This window comes from Phalacrocorax aristotelis, chromosome 3 (assembly GCF_949628215.1).
Source record: "Phalacrocorax aristotelis chromosome 3, bGulAri2.1, whole genome shotgun sequence".
Taxonomy (NCBI): Eukaryota; Metazoa; Chordata; class Aves; order Suliformes; family Phalacrocoracidae; genus Phalacrocorax; species Phalacrocorax aristotelis.
In genome coordinates, this window is record NC_134278.1 from 93,848,735 (window position 1) to 93,863,106 (window position 14,372).

At 45.3% G+C, this 14,372-nt stretch overlaps 1 protein-coding gene and 1 long non-coding RNA gene across 2 annotated transcripts in view; one reads left to right on the forward strand and one right to left on the reverse strand.

The window, feature by feature from the left end:
- Positions 1–290: 290 nt before the first annotated feature.
- LOC142055078 (uncharacterized) lies at positions 291–4,387 on the reverse strand. Its single transcript, XR_012659798.1, has 3 exons — positions 2,093–4,387; positions 1,289–1,420; positions 291–464 (listed from the first exon to the last, which is right to left on the reverse strand). It is a non-coding gene; the product is annotated as an uncharacterized LOC142055078 (long non-coding RNA).
- Positions 4,388–6,495: 2,108 nt separating this feature from the next.
- Positions 6,496–14,372, forward strand: part of LOC142055080 (small ribosomal subunit protein uS5m-like) — a 305,459-nt gene continuing 297,582 nt past the window's right edge. Inside the window, exon 1 of the mRNA XM_075088532.1 lies at positions 6,496–6,599. Within this exon, the coding sequence (XP_074944633.1) occupies positions 6,530–6,599 (70 nt within the window). The 5' untranslated portion in view covers positions 6,496–6,529. The remainder of the gene's footprint in view (positions 6,600–14,372) is intronic.

Consider the following 14,372-nt stretch of genomic DNA (forward strand, 5'->3'; position numbering starts at 1 on the left):
GAGTGTCACCTGGTGCCACATCACACAGAATTATTAGATGCAGCATCACTACAGCCGCTACAACTCTGTCATGCGTATCTCTGATAATGTGGACATCTGGGATTCACATGTCACCTCCTCCATAAAACTGATGCTTATGCCTAAATGACCCATGGACTAAAAAAAGAGGGGGAGAGGCAGAGAAGTGGAGACAGAATACTGACCAAGCCAGGAATGCTTCTGACTAAAATTCAGTGAATGTGTGTATTAAACACCCACTGAAGATTTCAAATTACTGAAAGCTGTCTGGTTTCAGCAGCTGTGCAGCATCCATAGATTAGCAAAGAACTGTATTGTCTTTGTCACTGTCCTTAGCAGCTGATCTTTGGTCCCAGAGATACACTTCTGTAGCAGTACTGCGGTTTTACAGCACGGGAGCCTCCACAGGCCGGCACAGCAGAGAGGGAAATGAAACACCATGCAAACTGTAGACAGGAACAGAAGGGTAGCATTTGCTGATGGAATAGCTGATTTTGCTGGCACGGAGCAAAGGAGTGACCATGTGGAAGATGGTGTGCCACAGTTACTCCTGACTGGCTAAGGAGAAACACGAGGTTTTGGCAGAAACCCTAAAAACACTGTGGTAGTAAAAGGCAGCAGCAATCTGACAGGTATGCCCTTGTGCCCTCATGGATACTGCTGATGGCCTTGCTCTGGCATCTTTAATGACACCTTCCTCAAAAAGGATCCTGATGGTGCTCCTCAGTTCCCCAACATGTACAAAAGCAAACTGTTAAAATGCAGGTTTCCATGGGGAATGTATTGTGCTTTCTCCTGGCACCCTCCCCTACCTAGGCGGGCAACTGGCTGTTGTGTTTGCAGAGTGGGGCTGATTTGGCTCTTAGCAGGGAAGCTGGGAATGGGGCCCTTCCATGTGCCACCAAGGCCTGGATCAAGGTGCCCATCTGGGCTGAAAGCTCCCTGGTTCCTCACTATCCAGTGGCTCAGCAGGTTAAGAAGGGTACAAAAACTTGTATCTCCTCTACCTGGGGGGCGTGTTACTGTTCCCGGGCATGCAGATGTTTCCACCACACCCGGAGGATCCTCCTACTCCTTTTTAAAAATGCATTTCTTAGCATTAGCTGCTAAACAGCTAAATACTCCTGAGGCTTCCAAGTTGTAAGGCCACCCACAATTGCCTGTGCTGTCTCACCTCACCCTGAACCCTAGGAGCAAGGTCTGGCTGATTTTCTCTGGCACAGCAGCATGCCTTTGCTAAACAGCCAGTTCTGCTATTTTTGAAACTTACTTATCAGAAAGTGTTCAAGACACCAGTCTCTTCCCTGCTGAAGCGACCCAAAGTGAGTGAAGTCCTTCTGACTCCAGTAGGTCTCCGAGCTCCTTTTCTTTAGAGATGTTTCTTCTTGCACATCTGAAGTTCCTACAAAGGACGAACCAAAGCAGTGTAATGCATTTAGCTGACATATTTTTTAAAATGGGAAAGCATACATTGGGGAGTAACTTTAAACAACAGAGATTTACAGGCAATGAGCCCGGCAAAAAAACAGTGTTTATGTTATCACTTGTTAAAAATTATCAGTCTTGCTGAAACAAATGAGCTAGATTGAGACTTTGCTATTATTCAAAGATAGAAAAACCCTAATCAAAATCACATCTCCCCTGAATTTTTTGTCTGCTGCCATTAGAGTACACTATTCATCCTTCATTGGAGCAGGCAGCGTGCCTTTGAATGGTCCATTATCAGACTGCATCGCTGTCCCTCCCAGTGGCAGCACTGTTCACGCATCAATGACTAATACTGGTTCAAATCTATTTTACTGCCAAGTAAAACAGTTATCACTGGTGAAAAATTGGAGCAAATAAGGTTTGTTCCAAAATGTAAATGACAGCATGCCCAGACAGTAGGCTTACTGTAATTGTTTTCAGTTCTGGTAGGTTATCAGATATGACAGGATTTATCTCTACGCTGAGACAGCAAAGAAATAGCTGATAACATCACTTCACTGAAGGTATTCCAGTGCTGGACAGACCAGATACATGTCTTACAGGAGTGCAGTGGGACCCTAAAAGCACCAGGCTGCCTGACGGATACCTGTGGAGCGGGGCTTCTTCCGCCTTAGCTTCTCCCTTAGCAGAGAGAACAGTGGCTGCACCATGGTGTTTCAAGAACCAGTTGTTCCCACTTCTGGGCTGATCACCCCTCCGCTTCCTTTTCCCCACCATGCGTACATCCTTTCCTGCCTGCCACGACAGCGACATGCTGGCGCTAACCAGGTGCTACCAATGGCTCAGGTCACCTGCTTTCTCTCTACCTTCTCATGGCATCACCCACACCAGCTTCTTGCACAGCAACCAAGCACTAGCACTAGGTGCTTTTCTGGGCCCCAGCCCCCACACAAAGACTTTTGCAGGCTACTTGGGTCTCTGTGGAGCTCAGGGAACATGGGGACACTCAGCATGCTATTTCCCGTTCTAGGGAGAGAACTTTGTGTTCAACAGGGTAAGAGAATAACAGTTCAGAACTAATGGAACCAGATTTTTTAAAGGGTCTGAGTGAAACCCCAAAGCCCCCAAATCCCAAAACCATTCTGAGTCAATTCAGAACTCTGTTACTTTTTCAGACTTGGAAGGTTTTGCTCCAAGATGATTTAGCTTTTTGGTAAGTCCTCTCTTAAAATGTAGGCCCATTTGGGGGGTGTGTGGGGGGAATAATTGTAATAAACAACTCTCATGAAGGAGGAAATTTGTCCTCTTTGAGTGGGATCTTGAAGCTGAATGACCAGTAATGAACTCCAGCAACTGGCTTTCAGGACTACATATTACTCTTTCTCCATCTTTTGCAGTCTGTGCAGCATACTGAGACTGGCTAGCGCATAAGCCAATTCCCATTGACACAAGACAAAACATACTCACCCCTACACTGCTGGCATTGACCAGCTGTAGCAGTGTGACAAGGTAGAGTTGCTGAACAGCCATTTCACTGGCTGCCATTTTTTTTTCCTATGTAAAAAATTTGTACAAGGCAAATTCTTTCTCTCCAGTACATGGTACGCAGAAAGTGGCATTTTCATTAGACCTCAAGGGTGTGTATGGCTGTAGTGGATCCTCGTGCACCCCTCCAGGGAAACGTGCAATTACCTCTCTGAAATGCCTGTACACCCATGCACGCAGCATGGAGAATAAACAGGAGGAACTAAAGATCTGTGTGCAGTCGCAGGGCCACAATCTCATTGCAATTACAGAGACATGGTGGGATAGCTCACATAACTGGAATGCTGTCATGGATGGCTACTTACTTTTTAGGAAAGACAAGCCAGCAAGGTGAGGTGGGGGTGTTGCTCTTTATGCGAGGGAGCAACTGGAATGTATCAAGCTCTGCCTAGGGGTGGAGGAAGAAAGAGTAGAGAGCTTATGGGTAAGACTTAAGGGGCAGGCAAATATGGGTGACACCATGTGAGCATCTGCTACAAGCCACCTATTCAGGAAGTCAACAAGGCCTTCTACAGACAGCTGGAGGTAGCCTTGCAATTGCAGGCGCTGATTCTCATGGATTCAACCACCCTGATATTTGCTGGAAAAGCAATATGGCAAGGCGTGCACAATCCAGGTTCCTGCAGAGCATCAGGGGTAACTTTTTGATACAGGTGGTGGAGCCAACGAGGTGAGATGTGCTGCTGGACCTTCTATGAACAAACAAAGAAATTTGCTGATGATGCAAAACTGGGAGGAGTGGCTGACACACCAGAAGGCTGTGCTGCCATCCAACAAGACCTGGACAGGCTGGCCAAAGCTGGGACAAGGGAACCTCATGAAATTCAACAAAAGCAAGTGCAAGGCCCTGCACCTGGGGAGGAACAACCCCATGCACCGGTACAGGTTGGGGGCTGACCTACTGAAAAGTGGCTCTGTTGAGAAGGACCTGGGAGTGCTGGTGGACAGCAAGTTCACCATGAGCCAGCAATGTGCCCTTGTGGCCAAGAAGGCCAATGGTATCCTGCGCTGCATTAGAAGGAGTGTTGCCAGCAGGTCAAGAGACATTAATCTCCCCCTCTACTCTGCCCTAGTGAGGCCACATTTGGAGTACTGTATCCAGTGCTGGGCTCCCCAGTTCAGGAAAGATAGGGAGCTACGGCAGAGTCCAGTAGAGAGCTACCAAGATGATCAGGGGACTGGAGCATCTCCCTTACAAGGAAAGGCTGAGACCTGCGTTTGTTCAGCCTCAGAAAAGAAGACTGAGGGGGGATCTTATCACTGCTTATAAATACCTAAAGAGGATGGGGCCCAACCCTTTTCAGCAGTGCCCAACAACAGGGCAAGGGGCAATGGGCACAAATTAGAGCACAGGAAGTTCCACCTGAATATGAGGAAAAACTTCTTTCCTGTGATGGTGACAGAGCAGTGGAACAGGCTGCCCAGGGAGGTTGTGGAGTCTCCTTCCCTGGAGACATTCAAAAGCCGCCTGGATGTGTTCCTGTGCCCCCTGCTCTAGGTGTCACTGTTCAAGCAGGGGGCTTGGACAAGATGATCTCCAGAGGTCCCTTCCAACCCCTACCATTCTGTGATTCTGTGATCACCCAGTGCGTAAATAAGAAAGAGAGCTTAATTCTCTGCATGACGCAATTACTTCCAAAAGGAAGAACTGGGAAAAAAAACCTGCAGTGAACATATCTGCAGGAATTTATGAGAGACTAATTGGTTTTATCCTTAGTGACACTGTCAGGGTTACATCCTGTAATATGTGATATCTTAACGCTGTGAGAATGGGCATATTTAAAGTTCCTGAAGCTAAAATAAAAATCCTGTTTGAAATATTATGTCTCGCATCAATTTTCTGCCAGCAGCTGGTCTGTCAGCACACTACAGGAAATTCTTCTTTACAACTTCTCAGTACATTTTTGTTCCATAAGGTACAAAGCAATCATTGTGTTACATGTTGAATATATGACAAATACCGAACACATTGCAGGTTGTGTGCTTCTGCTCACTCATGCAAATCAAGCTATTTGTTATTACTGTAGTCTTTAATACTGGAACTAGTATTCATCAGGAAGAAGAATGGTAATGCAGGATATGAAAATGCCTGTATTGCAGAAGAGGGCATTCACACCATTAACTCTACTGGCTTTGCCACACTGAAGGCAGAAAAGTAAGTGGGGAAAAAAGCTGCTGTGGATCATGTCCAGCAGTTTTCCCTGCCCCAAAAACTGTTCGGAAAAAGCAAGAATTCATCCCCTAGCATTCTGCCTTTTCATTCTTTACATAATGCCTCATAGCCACAGTGGTAGGCACTGTGCAAGAGTAGGAGATGGTTCCCGCCCCAAGGGTACACCAAACAGTACAAGGCACATGCAGCATGCTGAACTGCCAGATCTTCTTGTTACACTTGCTGTTTAAGCTAGTTCAGGGTCTTGAGCAGTTCCTAAAGAGCATTTGGTACTTAACCTGCTGCAGTTCAGGGGAGTAACAGAGCTGTGGGGAGACTGCAAGCTGTGTTTGACAGCACTGCTGTCAGGCACAGGGGAGCCTTCTAAGCCACAGGCAAAGTTGCAAAGTTCATCAATGCAGGGAACAGCTTCTGCTGGAGCTCACTTAGCCCTTTGGATCCAATGGCCACCAGCATTCATAGAGTCACAGAATGTCCTGAGTTGGAAGAAACCCACAAAGATCATCGAGTCTAACTCCTGTCCCTCCACAGGGCAGCCCCAAATTCCCACCATGTATCTGAGGCATTGTCCAAGTGCTCCTCGAGTATTGTTAGGCTTGGCGCCGTGACCGCATCCCTGAGGAGCCTGTTCCAGTGCTCCACCACCCTCTGGGTGAAGAACCTTTTCCTAATACCCAACCTAAACCTCCCCCGCGCATCTTCCTGCCACAAGCGCAAGCATGCTTTGGCTGTCATTCTGAGCAGCAACGCAGAGCCACGGAGAAAAACGCTGCCTCTGAGAAGCCCGAGCCCCCACCCGCTAGAAGCCCTGCACAGCCCACTGCACCGCAGGTGCGCGAAAGGGGAACGCAACCACCGGAACAGAGACCGTAACCCCCAGGAAAACCGTGCGAGCCCCGCTGTTCACGCGAGGTTCTGTTCTGGGCAGAGCCCGGCGCCAGCCCCAGCGCAGACCCCGAGCTCCGCCGAGCCCCACGCCGCACCCGCAGCCCACACCCAGAGCTGCCGGCACCGGCTATTTACTTCAACCCCCTCAGGCCACGGTGGAGACCTGCTTCCCAGCAGCCCTCAACGCCCGCCCCACCGTCGGGCAGGGCCTCGGCAGCCGTTGGGGTCCTGCGACGGGCCTCTGTTGTGGAGCTGTTCTGACGCTTGCCTGTTGGACTTTTAACTGTGCAGCTGCTGGCGGGAAGGGGCCGGGGCGGTGGGGGCGTTTCAGTAAGTCTTCAGCCAAGTGTCAGCCGTCGGTTTTCGCCGCTTCGCCCTAGTTTTCCTCCGAGCCGGTGGCTCGCTGCCTTCACTTTCTCATCAGGCAGCGCGCAGGGCAGCTAAGCGCGGTGGCCTGTGGTGGGGGAAGGGGCCGGTATGGCGGCGGCGGCGGTGGCGGCGATCGGCAGGGCGTGCAGCTATGGCGCCTTCCGAGCGGCGTGGCGAGGTGATGGGGGAGGACGCGGTGCCGGGGGCGCCTCCTCGGGGTGGGGGTTAGGCGGTCACCGCTCGTGGGCCCGTCTCCCGTGGCAGCGGGCCGGTGCGGGTGAAAGAACTAAACCCCTGACAGTCCTTGACTTAGTCCTTATTGTAAGCATCCTTGTTCTCTTGTGGTTTCCTCCCTTGCAAAGATAGTTTCAGGGTTTTGAAAAATGCAACTTGGTGCCAGACAGGATTAAAAAGATAGTGAATAAGCTCGTAAATTCATTGATAACAGAGACTCAGGACATCAGTGCCGAGATAAGCACTCGAGGAACTAGTTTAAATCAACCCCTTGTGACAGTCCAAGGCTAAAGGACCGAGGAGCTCATTCAATGACTATATATGGGCAAAGGAAACCCAGAGTTCAGCCAGCGGATAGGTGAGGAAGACCATCAGAGACCACTGGAGGACTCCCAAAGACCACTAAAAGGACAACTATGTATGCAGCTTGAGCTTTTACATATGTTAATGAATCCTCGTGAATCTCATTAATATGTATGACTTTATAATCTTTAGAAGTTTACTGAATCACTGGAGCACTCGTGGTGGATCAATCCCCAGTGCTGCCCAGCGCTGTAATAAAGGATGCCTGCTTAATAGTGACTTTGTTACTATTGAGTTTTATTTCGGGAACTTTCTGGATACTCCGCTTCCTCTTACGGGGAGGTTCGGACTTTGAAAGATAGTATCCGCGAATTTTTGTATCAGTTTGGCGACCCAGATGGGACCATCTCTGTCCGGCTGCAGGACCCCCTGAGTCGGAGACTCCCTTGGCCGGCCCCGGAGAATTCTCTGGAGGGACTCCCCGATTCGGCGGATCCGTGCGGGGGCAGACAAGGACCTCTGGTAAGAATAAGGCATTCTTTTTGGTTTTGGGGACCGGTCATTTGAAGCTACCCGTCAGTCGCAGTTCGTGAGAACCCCGCAGGGTAGCATACAATTGCATGTACGATTTGTATTAATCACTTGGTTACTACGTTGCATGGTTGTATTGATCAATTGATTGGTATGGTCGTTTGTTTGTGCATTTGTATTTGATTTTGGTTTACATATGCGTATGTGATATACGCTATATGTTTGGTATACGCGTATTTGCAAGTTTCTGACCAGCTTATGCTGGCATTTGTTATCAGTGGGAGGTAGTAGTGGTTATTGTGTCTGTGCTGTAATTGTTAATTGTGTGTGGTGTTTATACCCTAGCCTTTGTCTTTGTCTTTGTCTTTGGGTAGTATAAGTTTAAGAATGGGGAACCAACAGGGTGGAGTTCTGAAAAAGAGCCCTTTGGGCTGCATTTTGGCCCACTGGAAAGATATCGGGGAACACCTGGAGGTAGTGTGGATCGTAAAACCTTGATAAAATATTGTAATCAGTGGTGGCCTTTATATAAGCTAGATGAAGGAGAAAAATGGCCTTTTAATGGAACTTTAAAGTATAATACTTTGTTACAACTCATTTTATTTCTACGCCGTGAAGGAAAATGGGATGAAGTGGGTTATGCCGATATGTTTTTCACCCTGCGAAATCACCCTGAATGGCAGAAAGAATGTGGAATCAATCTAACACCCCAGGACCCTATGGTTCTGGCGATAGAAAAAGAAAAATAAGCAAAAGACAAAATTAAAGAGGTGTTGTTCGGCGTGTAGCATTGGACAGAGATGTTTAAAAGTTGGCTCACAGAATGAAAGGCTGGAGGATTATTTGCCTCTGCCAGAGAAAGAAGGTGATAGGGAAGGAGATGCTGGTGCAGTCGGGGTTAAAGAATCGGAGGCAGGAGTCAGGGAAGAAACTGATATCGGATTTTCTCCCATCACTGCCAGAACTCGGAGTAAAATGGGACCTATTATATAGGCCCCTCTAAGGCAGGCGATGGGAGTGGGAGGACCTGTTAGAATCAAAGTGCCTTTTACTTTAGCAGACTTGGACGGCTGGCGAATTACTGCAGGGAATTATCGGGACGATCCTGAAAAGGTTGCTAAAGGATTTGAATTGATTGTGAAAACTCAGGACCCTGATTGGGAGGATGTGGATGCAATGTTGGATGTGGTGTTTAGTGAGTCGGAGAAGCAGATGGTTGTGAGAGCAGCCAGAGCCCAGGTACAGGCTCTGGTTTTGGCTGGAACCCTGCCAGGAACGGTGGATAATCATGTTCCAGTTACCAATCCTGGCTGGGACCCCAACCAAACAGGAGCCAGGGAATTATTAGTGAGGTACAGGGAATGGATTGCTTATGGAATAAGAAATGCTGTCCCAAAACCAGTAAATTGGTCTAAATTGTACGAAATAAAACAAGATAAAAAGGAATCTCCTACTGATTTTTTGAATCGGTTAAAAGAAGGAATGCAGAAATATACTCCTTTAGACCCTACCTCCCAGGAGGGAAAGGGTCAGTTGATATTCCTGTTTTTGGGACAGTCGGCGGATGATATCAGGAGAAAGTTACAGAAAGTGCAAGGAACAGATGCAAGAGATTTAGAAAAATTGCTGGAGACTGCTTGGCAAGTGTATCGGAACAGAGACAGTCAGAAGGAGAGAATGATGGGCAGAACAATTGCTAATGCTACAGTGGCTGCCTTGCGCACCACAGGGGGTCAGATAAACAACACTAATGAGGGGAGAGGAGTTGTAAGAAGTGGTGTAAGTGCCCCACCCAGAAGAAATCAACCCCTCTTGAGAGATCAATGCTCTTATTGTAAGCAAATGGGGCATTGGAAGAAGGATTGCCCAAGATTGAGCAAACCAGTGACAGTTGCCAGCACGGAAGAAAGTTGATGGAGACCAGGGGAATCTTCCCTAGCGGAACCCTTGGTAAAAATACAGCTAGGGAAAGAAGAAAAACCTGTAGAATTTCTAGTAGATACAGGTGCCACATTTTCAGTATTAAATCAGGAGTTACTGCCCATAAGTAAAGAAAATGTTAATATTGTGGGAGCAACCGGACAGGTCGAGAAAGCTTTCTTTTTGAAACCCTTGAAATTCAAAATTGGGAAAAGTGTAGGGATTCACAAATTTCTCTACCTGCCTGAAGCTCCTAGACCACTTTTGGGAAGAGACTTATTAGAACAATTGAATGCTGAAATAAAATTTAATGAAGGGGAAATTGAATTTAAAATACCAGAAGAAAACCACATTGAAATTTTAAGTTTGACCCTCACTGAACCACAGGTTAGGGGACAGGAAATTATACAGGAAATAAAAGACCAGGTATATCCAGGAGTATGGGCATCAGGAATCCCTGGAAAGGCCAAAAATGCAGAATTGGTTGTTGTTAAACTCAAAGTGGGGGCACAGCCTGTCAAAGTAAGGCAATATCCCCTGAAATTAGAGGACAGGTGAGGAGTGAAAAGTATTATAGAGGAATTCATAAGATTTGGATTATTGATTGAATGCTCTTCAGAGTATAACACTCCTATTTTGCCTATCAAAAAGCCTGATGGCAAAACATATCGATTGGTACAAGACCTGCGGGCAATAAATAAGATAGTTGAAGATCTATATCCGGTAGTGGCAAACCCATACACCTTACTAACTAATTTAAAAGAAACTTATGAATGGTTCACAGTATTAGATCTGAAAGATGCATTCTTTTGCCTCACCTTGGCCCCTGAAAGCCGCAATTTATTTGCCTTTGAATGGGAAAACCCTGACTCGGGACGAAAAACCCAACTAACCTGGACAGTGTTACCTCAAGGATTTAAAAACAGCCCCACGATCTTTGGAAATCAATTAGCTAAAGAATTAGAGGCCTGGGAAAGACCTCCAGGAAATGGTACTCTTTTACAGTATGTAGATGATATTTTGATAGCCACAGAAAAGGATGAAGAATGTAAAGAATGGACTGTGAGTTTGCTAAACTTTCTTGGACTAAGTGGCTACCGAGTCTCATTACAGAAAGCCCAGATCTTGAAGAAAGAAGTAATATACTTGGGATTCGTGATTTCTAAGGGACAGAGACAGCTCGGGAATGACTGGAAAGAAGCCATTTGCAGGACTCCAGAACCAACCACGGTAAAAGAACTTCGAACCTTTCTGGGAATGACAGGTTGGTGCCGATTATGGATCTATAATTATGGACTTCTGGTTAAACCTTTGTATGAACTGTTGAAAAATAGCTTGACACAATTAATATGGACAGATGGAAGCCAGGCGGGCATTCAAAGAACTGAAATTGGAACTAATGAGGGCTCCAGCTTTGGGCCTGCCCGATGTAACTAAGCCCTTTTGGCTGTTCTCGTATGAAAGACAAGGAGTGGCTTTGGGAATTTTGGCCCAGAAATTGGGTCCTTATAAACGAGCTGTTGCATACTTCTCCAAACAATTGGATGAAGTAAGCAAAGGATGGCCAGGATGCCTTCGGGCAGTAGCTGCCGTGGTCTTGATTATCCAAGAAGCCCGAAAATTCACATTGGGACAGAAGATGATTGTGCACACTTCCCACACTGTAACCTCCGTTTTAGAACAAAAAGGGGGACACTGGCTCTCGCCATCAAGATTCTTGAAATATCAATCAGTTTTGATGGAACAGGATGATACAGAAATTGTCACATCCACTATTATCAATCCTGCTTCCTTTTTAACTGATAAACAGGAAATGGAGACTGTCGTGCATGACTGCATAGAAACCATTGAGACTGTGTATGCGAGTAGGCCCGACTTGAAGGAGGAGCCGCTGGAGGAGGCTGACCACACTTGGTATATTGATGGGAGCAGTTTTGTAAGGAATGGAGTTCGAATGGCAGGATATGCGGTGACCACCACAGTCCAAGTAGTGGAAGCAAAGTCACTCCCTAAGGGCACATCTGCACAACGGGCCGAAATAATCGCTTTAGTAAGAGCATTAGAGCTTGCTGAAGGTTTGCGAGTAAATATCTGGACAGACTCAAAATATGCCTTTGGTGTAGTTCATGCCCATGGGGCAATTTGGAAAGAGCGAGGACTTTTAACCGCTCAAGGGAAAGACATAAAACATGCTGATATAATTTTGCGACTTCTAGATGCTGTACAACTTCCGTCGGCAGTAGCAATTATGCACTGCAAAGGACATCAGAAAGGTAACACTGACAGGGAAGTGGGAAATAAATTAGCTGATCATGAGGCAAGGCAAGCTGCGGAACAAGGTGAGGTATGAGGCATAATTCCTGAAAAATCTTTGCCACTACCTGAGATAGTTGAATATGATAAAAAGGATCAGAAGTTAATTACTGATTTAAAGGCTGAAATTGGCCCGACAGGATGGGCAATGTTAAAAGATAACAAAATAGTAGTTCCCTTCAGAATATTATGGAAATTAATAAAAACAGAACATGATAAAACTCATTGGGGAACTGAAGCTTTGTACAATTCCCTCACCAAGCAGATGATAGCTAGAAATTTGTTTCAAACTATAAAAACTATAGTTGATAGATGCGAAATATGCTTAAAGAATAACCCAAAGGTAGAGAATCGGGTGAAATTTGGAAGTATTGGTAAAGGGAATGTTCCAGGCCAGAACTGGCAGATAGACTTCACGGAACTCCCTAGAAAAGGGGGGTACAGATATCTATTAGTATTAACTGATAGCTTTTCCGGATGGCCTGAAGCTTTCCCCTGCAGAACAAATAAAGCCCGAGAAGTAACAAAAGCCTTATTGAGAGAAATTGTTCCCAGATTCGGCGTGCCAGAAGTGATCTCCTCTGATAGGGGACCACACTTTGTGGCACAAGTAGTTCAACAAGTTAGTAAATTTTTAGAAATTAATTGGAAATTACACACAACTTATCGCCCGCAAGCAAGTGGGCAAGTAGAAAAGATGAATCATTTAATAAAGACACAATTGAGCAAAATCTGCCAGGAGATGAATTTAAGGTGGGATCAAGCCCTCCCTATTGCGTTACTAAGGCTCCGAGTCAAGCCAAGAACTAAGGAAAAACTGAGTCCTTTTGAAATTCTATATGGGAGACCCTTTCAGACTATATATCAAGGACAAGATCCCACCCAGGCGATCCTCTCGAAGAGAAGTGGAGCGGCCCTTTTCAAGTTCTGCCTACGACTTACACTGCGGTCAAGCTTGAGAAGCACGCTGCTTGGATCCACTATTCCAGAATTAAAAAGGCACCTGAAGGACCATGGAAGTCCCAACCCGTAGGACCCACGTCTATAAGGCTGACCCGAAACTAACATTAATATTGCTATGTTGTTGTCTTGAATTAATAAGTACATTTACTCCCAGTTGGCCCCTGAAGAAAAGAAGCAAATCTGTTGATAGTCTCTGGTGGATTTGGGGAAATAACACCAATACGTTAGTTCAGTTTGCTGAAAACTGCTCTTTGTGGGAACCCTATACTAGGAGTGATAAATTGACGGGATGGCATGGAATGACCTTTGTATTATGTTCAAATTTGACAAATGTCACTGTGATAACGAATGTTGCCTTAAAATGTTGTGTAATCAAAGGGATAGGGCCTCCACTGCAGCTGAAGAAGTGCTTTCTTCAAAATAACACCCCCATAAAGGAGACACATACTTGGAAAACTGGTAACTGGGATACACTAATGTGTACAAATGGAAGCATTAATAGAACTGCTGGGGTGGCAGTCTCCTTAACATTGTTGAATCCACGACCTGCAGTGAATCAGGACCAATTAATTAGATTACCATCCACTTGTAAGAATGTGGCAAAGATAAGGCAAAAGCATATGTTGTTCTTTAACATATCTTTTCCAGCCACCCCTCCCTGCAAAGTAAAACGAGCTTGGTATGATACTTTACTCGGAGATGCAGGAACTGGGTTAGGACTACTAAATTCAGTAGATTTGGAAACTTTAAGGAGTAAAGTTGGAACCGCAGGATTCGATGTAGCTCAAGCAATCAAGATTTAGGCTGAATGGATGCCAACCACCTTTAATCCTCAGATACAGAATTTAGAATATGATAAAGAGTCCTTATATCTCTTTAATAAGAGTATAATTACCCAGATACAATCACTTAAAAATTTGACAAAATTTGTGGACTGGACTGTCTGTACTCTACAAGTCATGTGGCAATTAGAACAAAAGAATAAGGTGCAGTCCTACTTGATGAGTAATAATGAGTTTATGTGGAGAAAATTATTTGGACAATGGGTTTTACCTAGACACTGGATAAAAGCCTATTCACAATTTGTGCAGTGTTATGATAGATGGTGTGCAGGAAAATTAGTATACTATAATATAACTGACCCCTAAGTAATGTGTAAATATTTAATTCTGCCAACCCTCTTTTTGAATCAAGGGAACCCAGAATATTGGTTACCAGAATTCCAAGGGAAGTATATTGGGAACAATAACAAAACATACGATTTAGATCTTTGTGAAACCACCTCTGATGGAATCTTGTGTGGACAACAATCTCGAGTATATGAACCCTGCTTATTAGAACACTCTGTTAACAATTGTAAATGGACGATCTTGTCTCCTAATGTGTTCTAAATGTTTGTAGAAGTTAATGCCAGATATGTGTGCTTAGTAACTAACAATCGATCAGTAGTTGAACAATACAATTTAACTACCCCATTCATAGGATGTCTCAAGAACATAACCCATTTAACTTGGCATGGACAAACCTATTCATTTTTTGCATATACAGAAGAACAAGTAGCAATGTTTTGGCATTATGAGAGCTTAAATTTAAGTCATGCAAGTTTATCTCTGAAGAAATTAAATGAAATCTTGAATCAATCACAGAAACTTCAAGAACATTTAGGAAAACGAAACAAAACATTAGC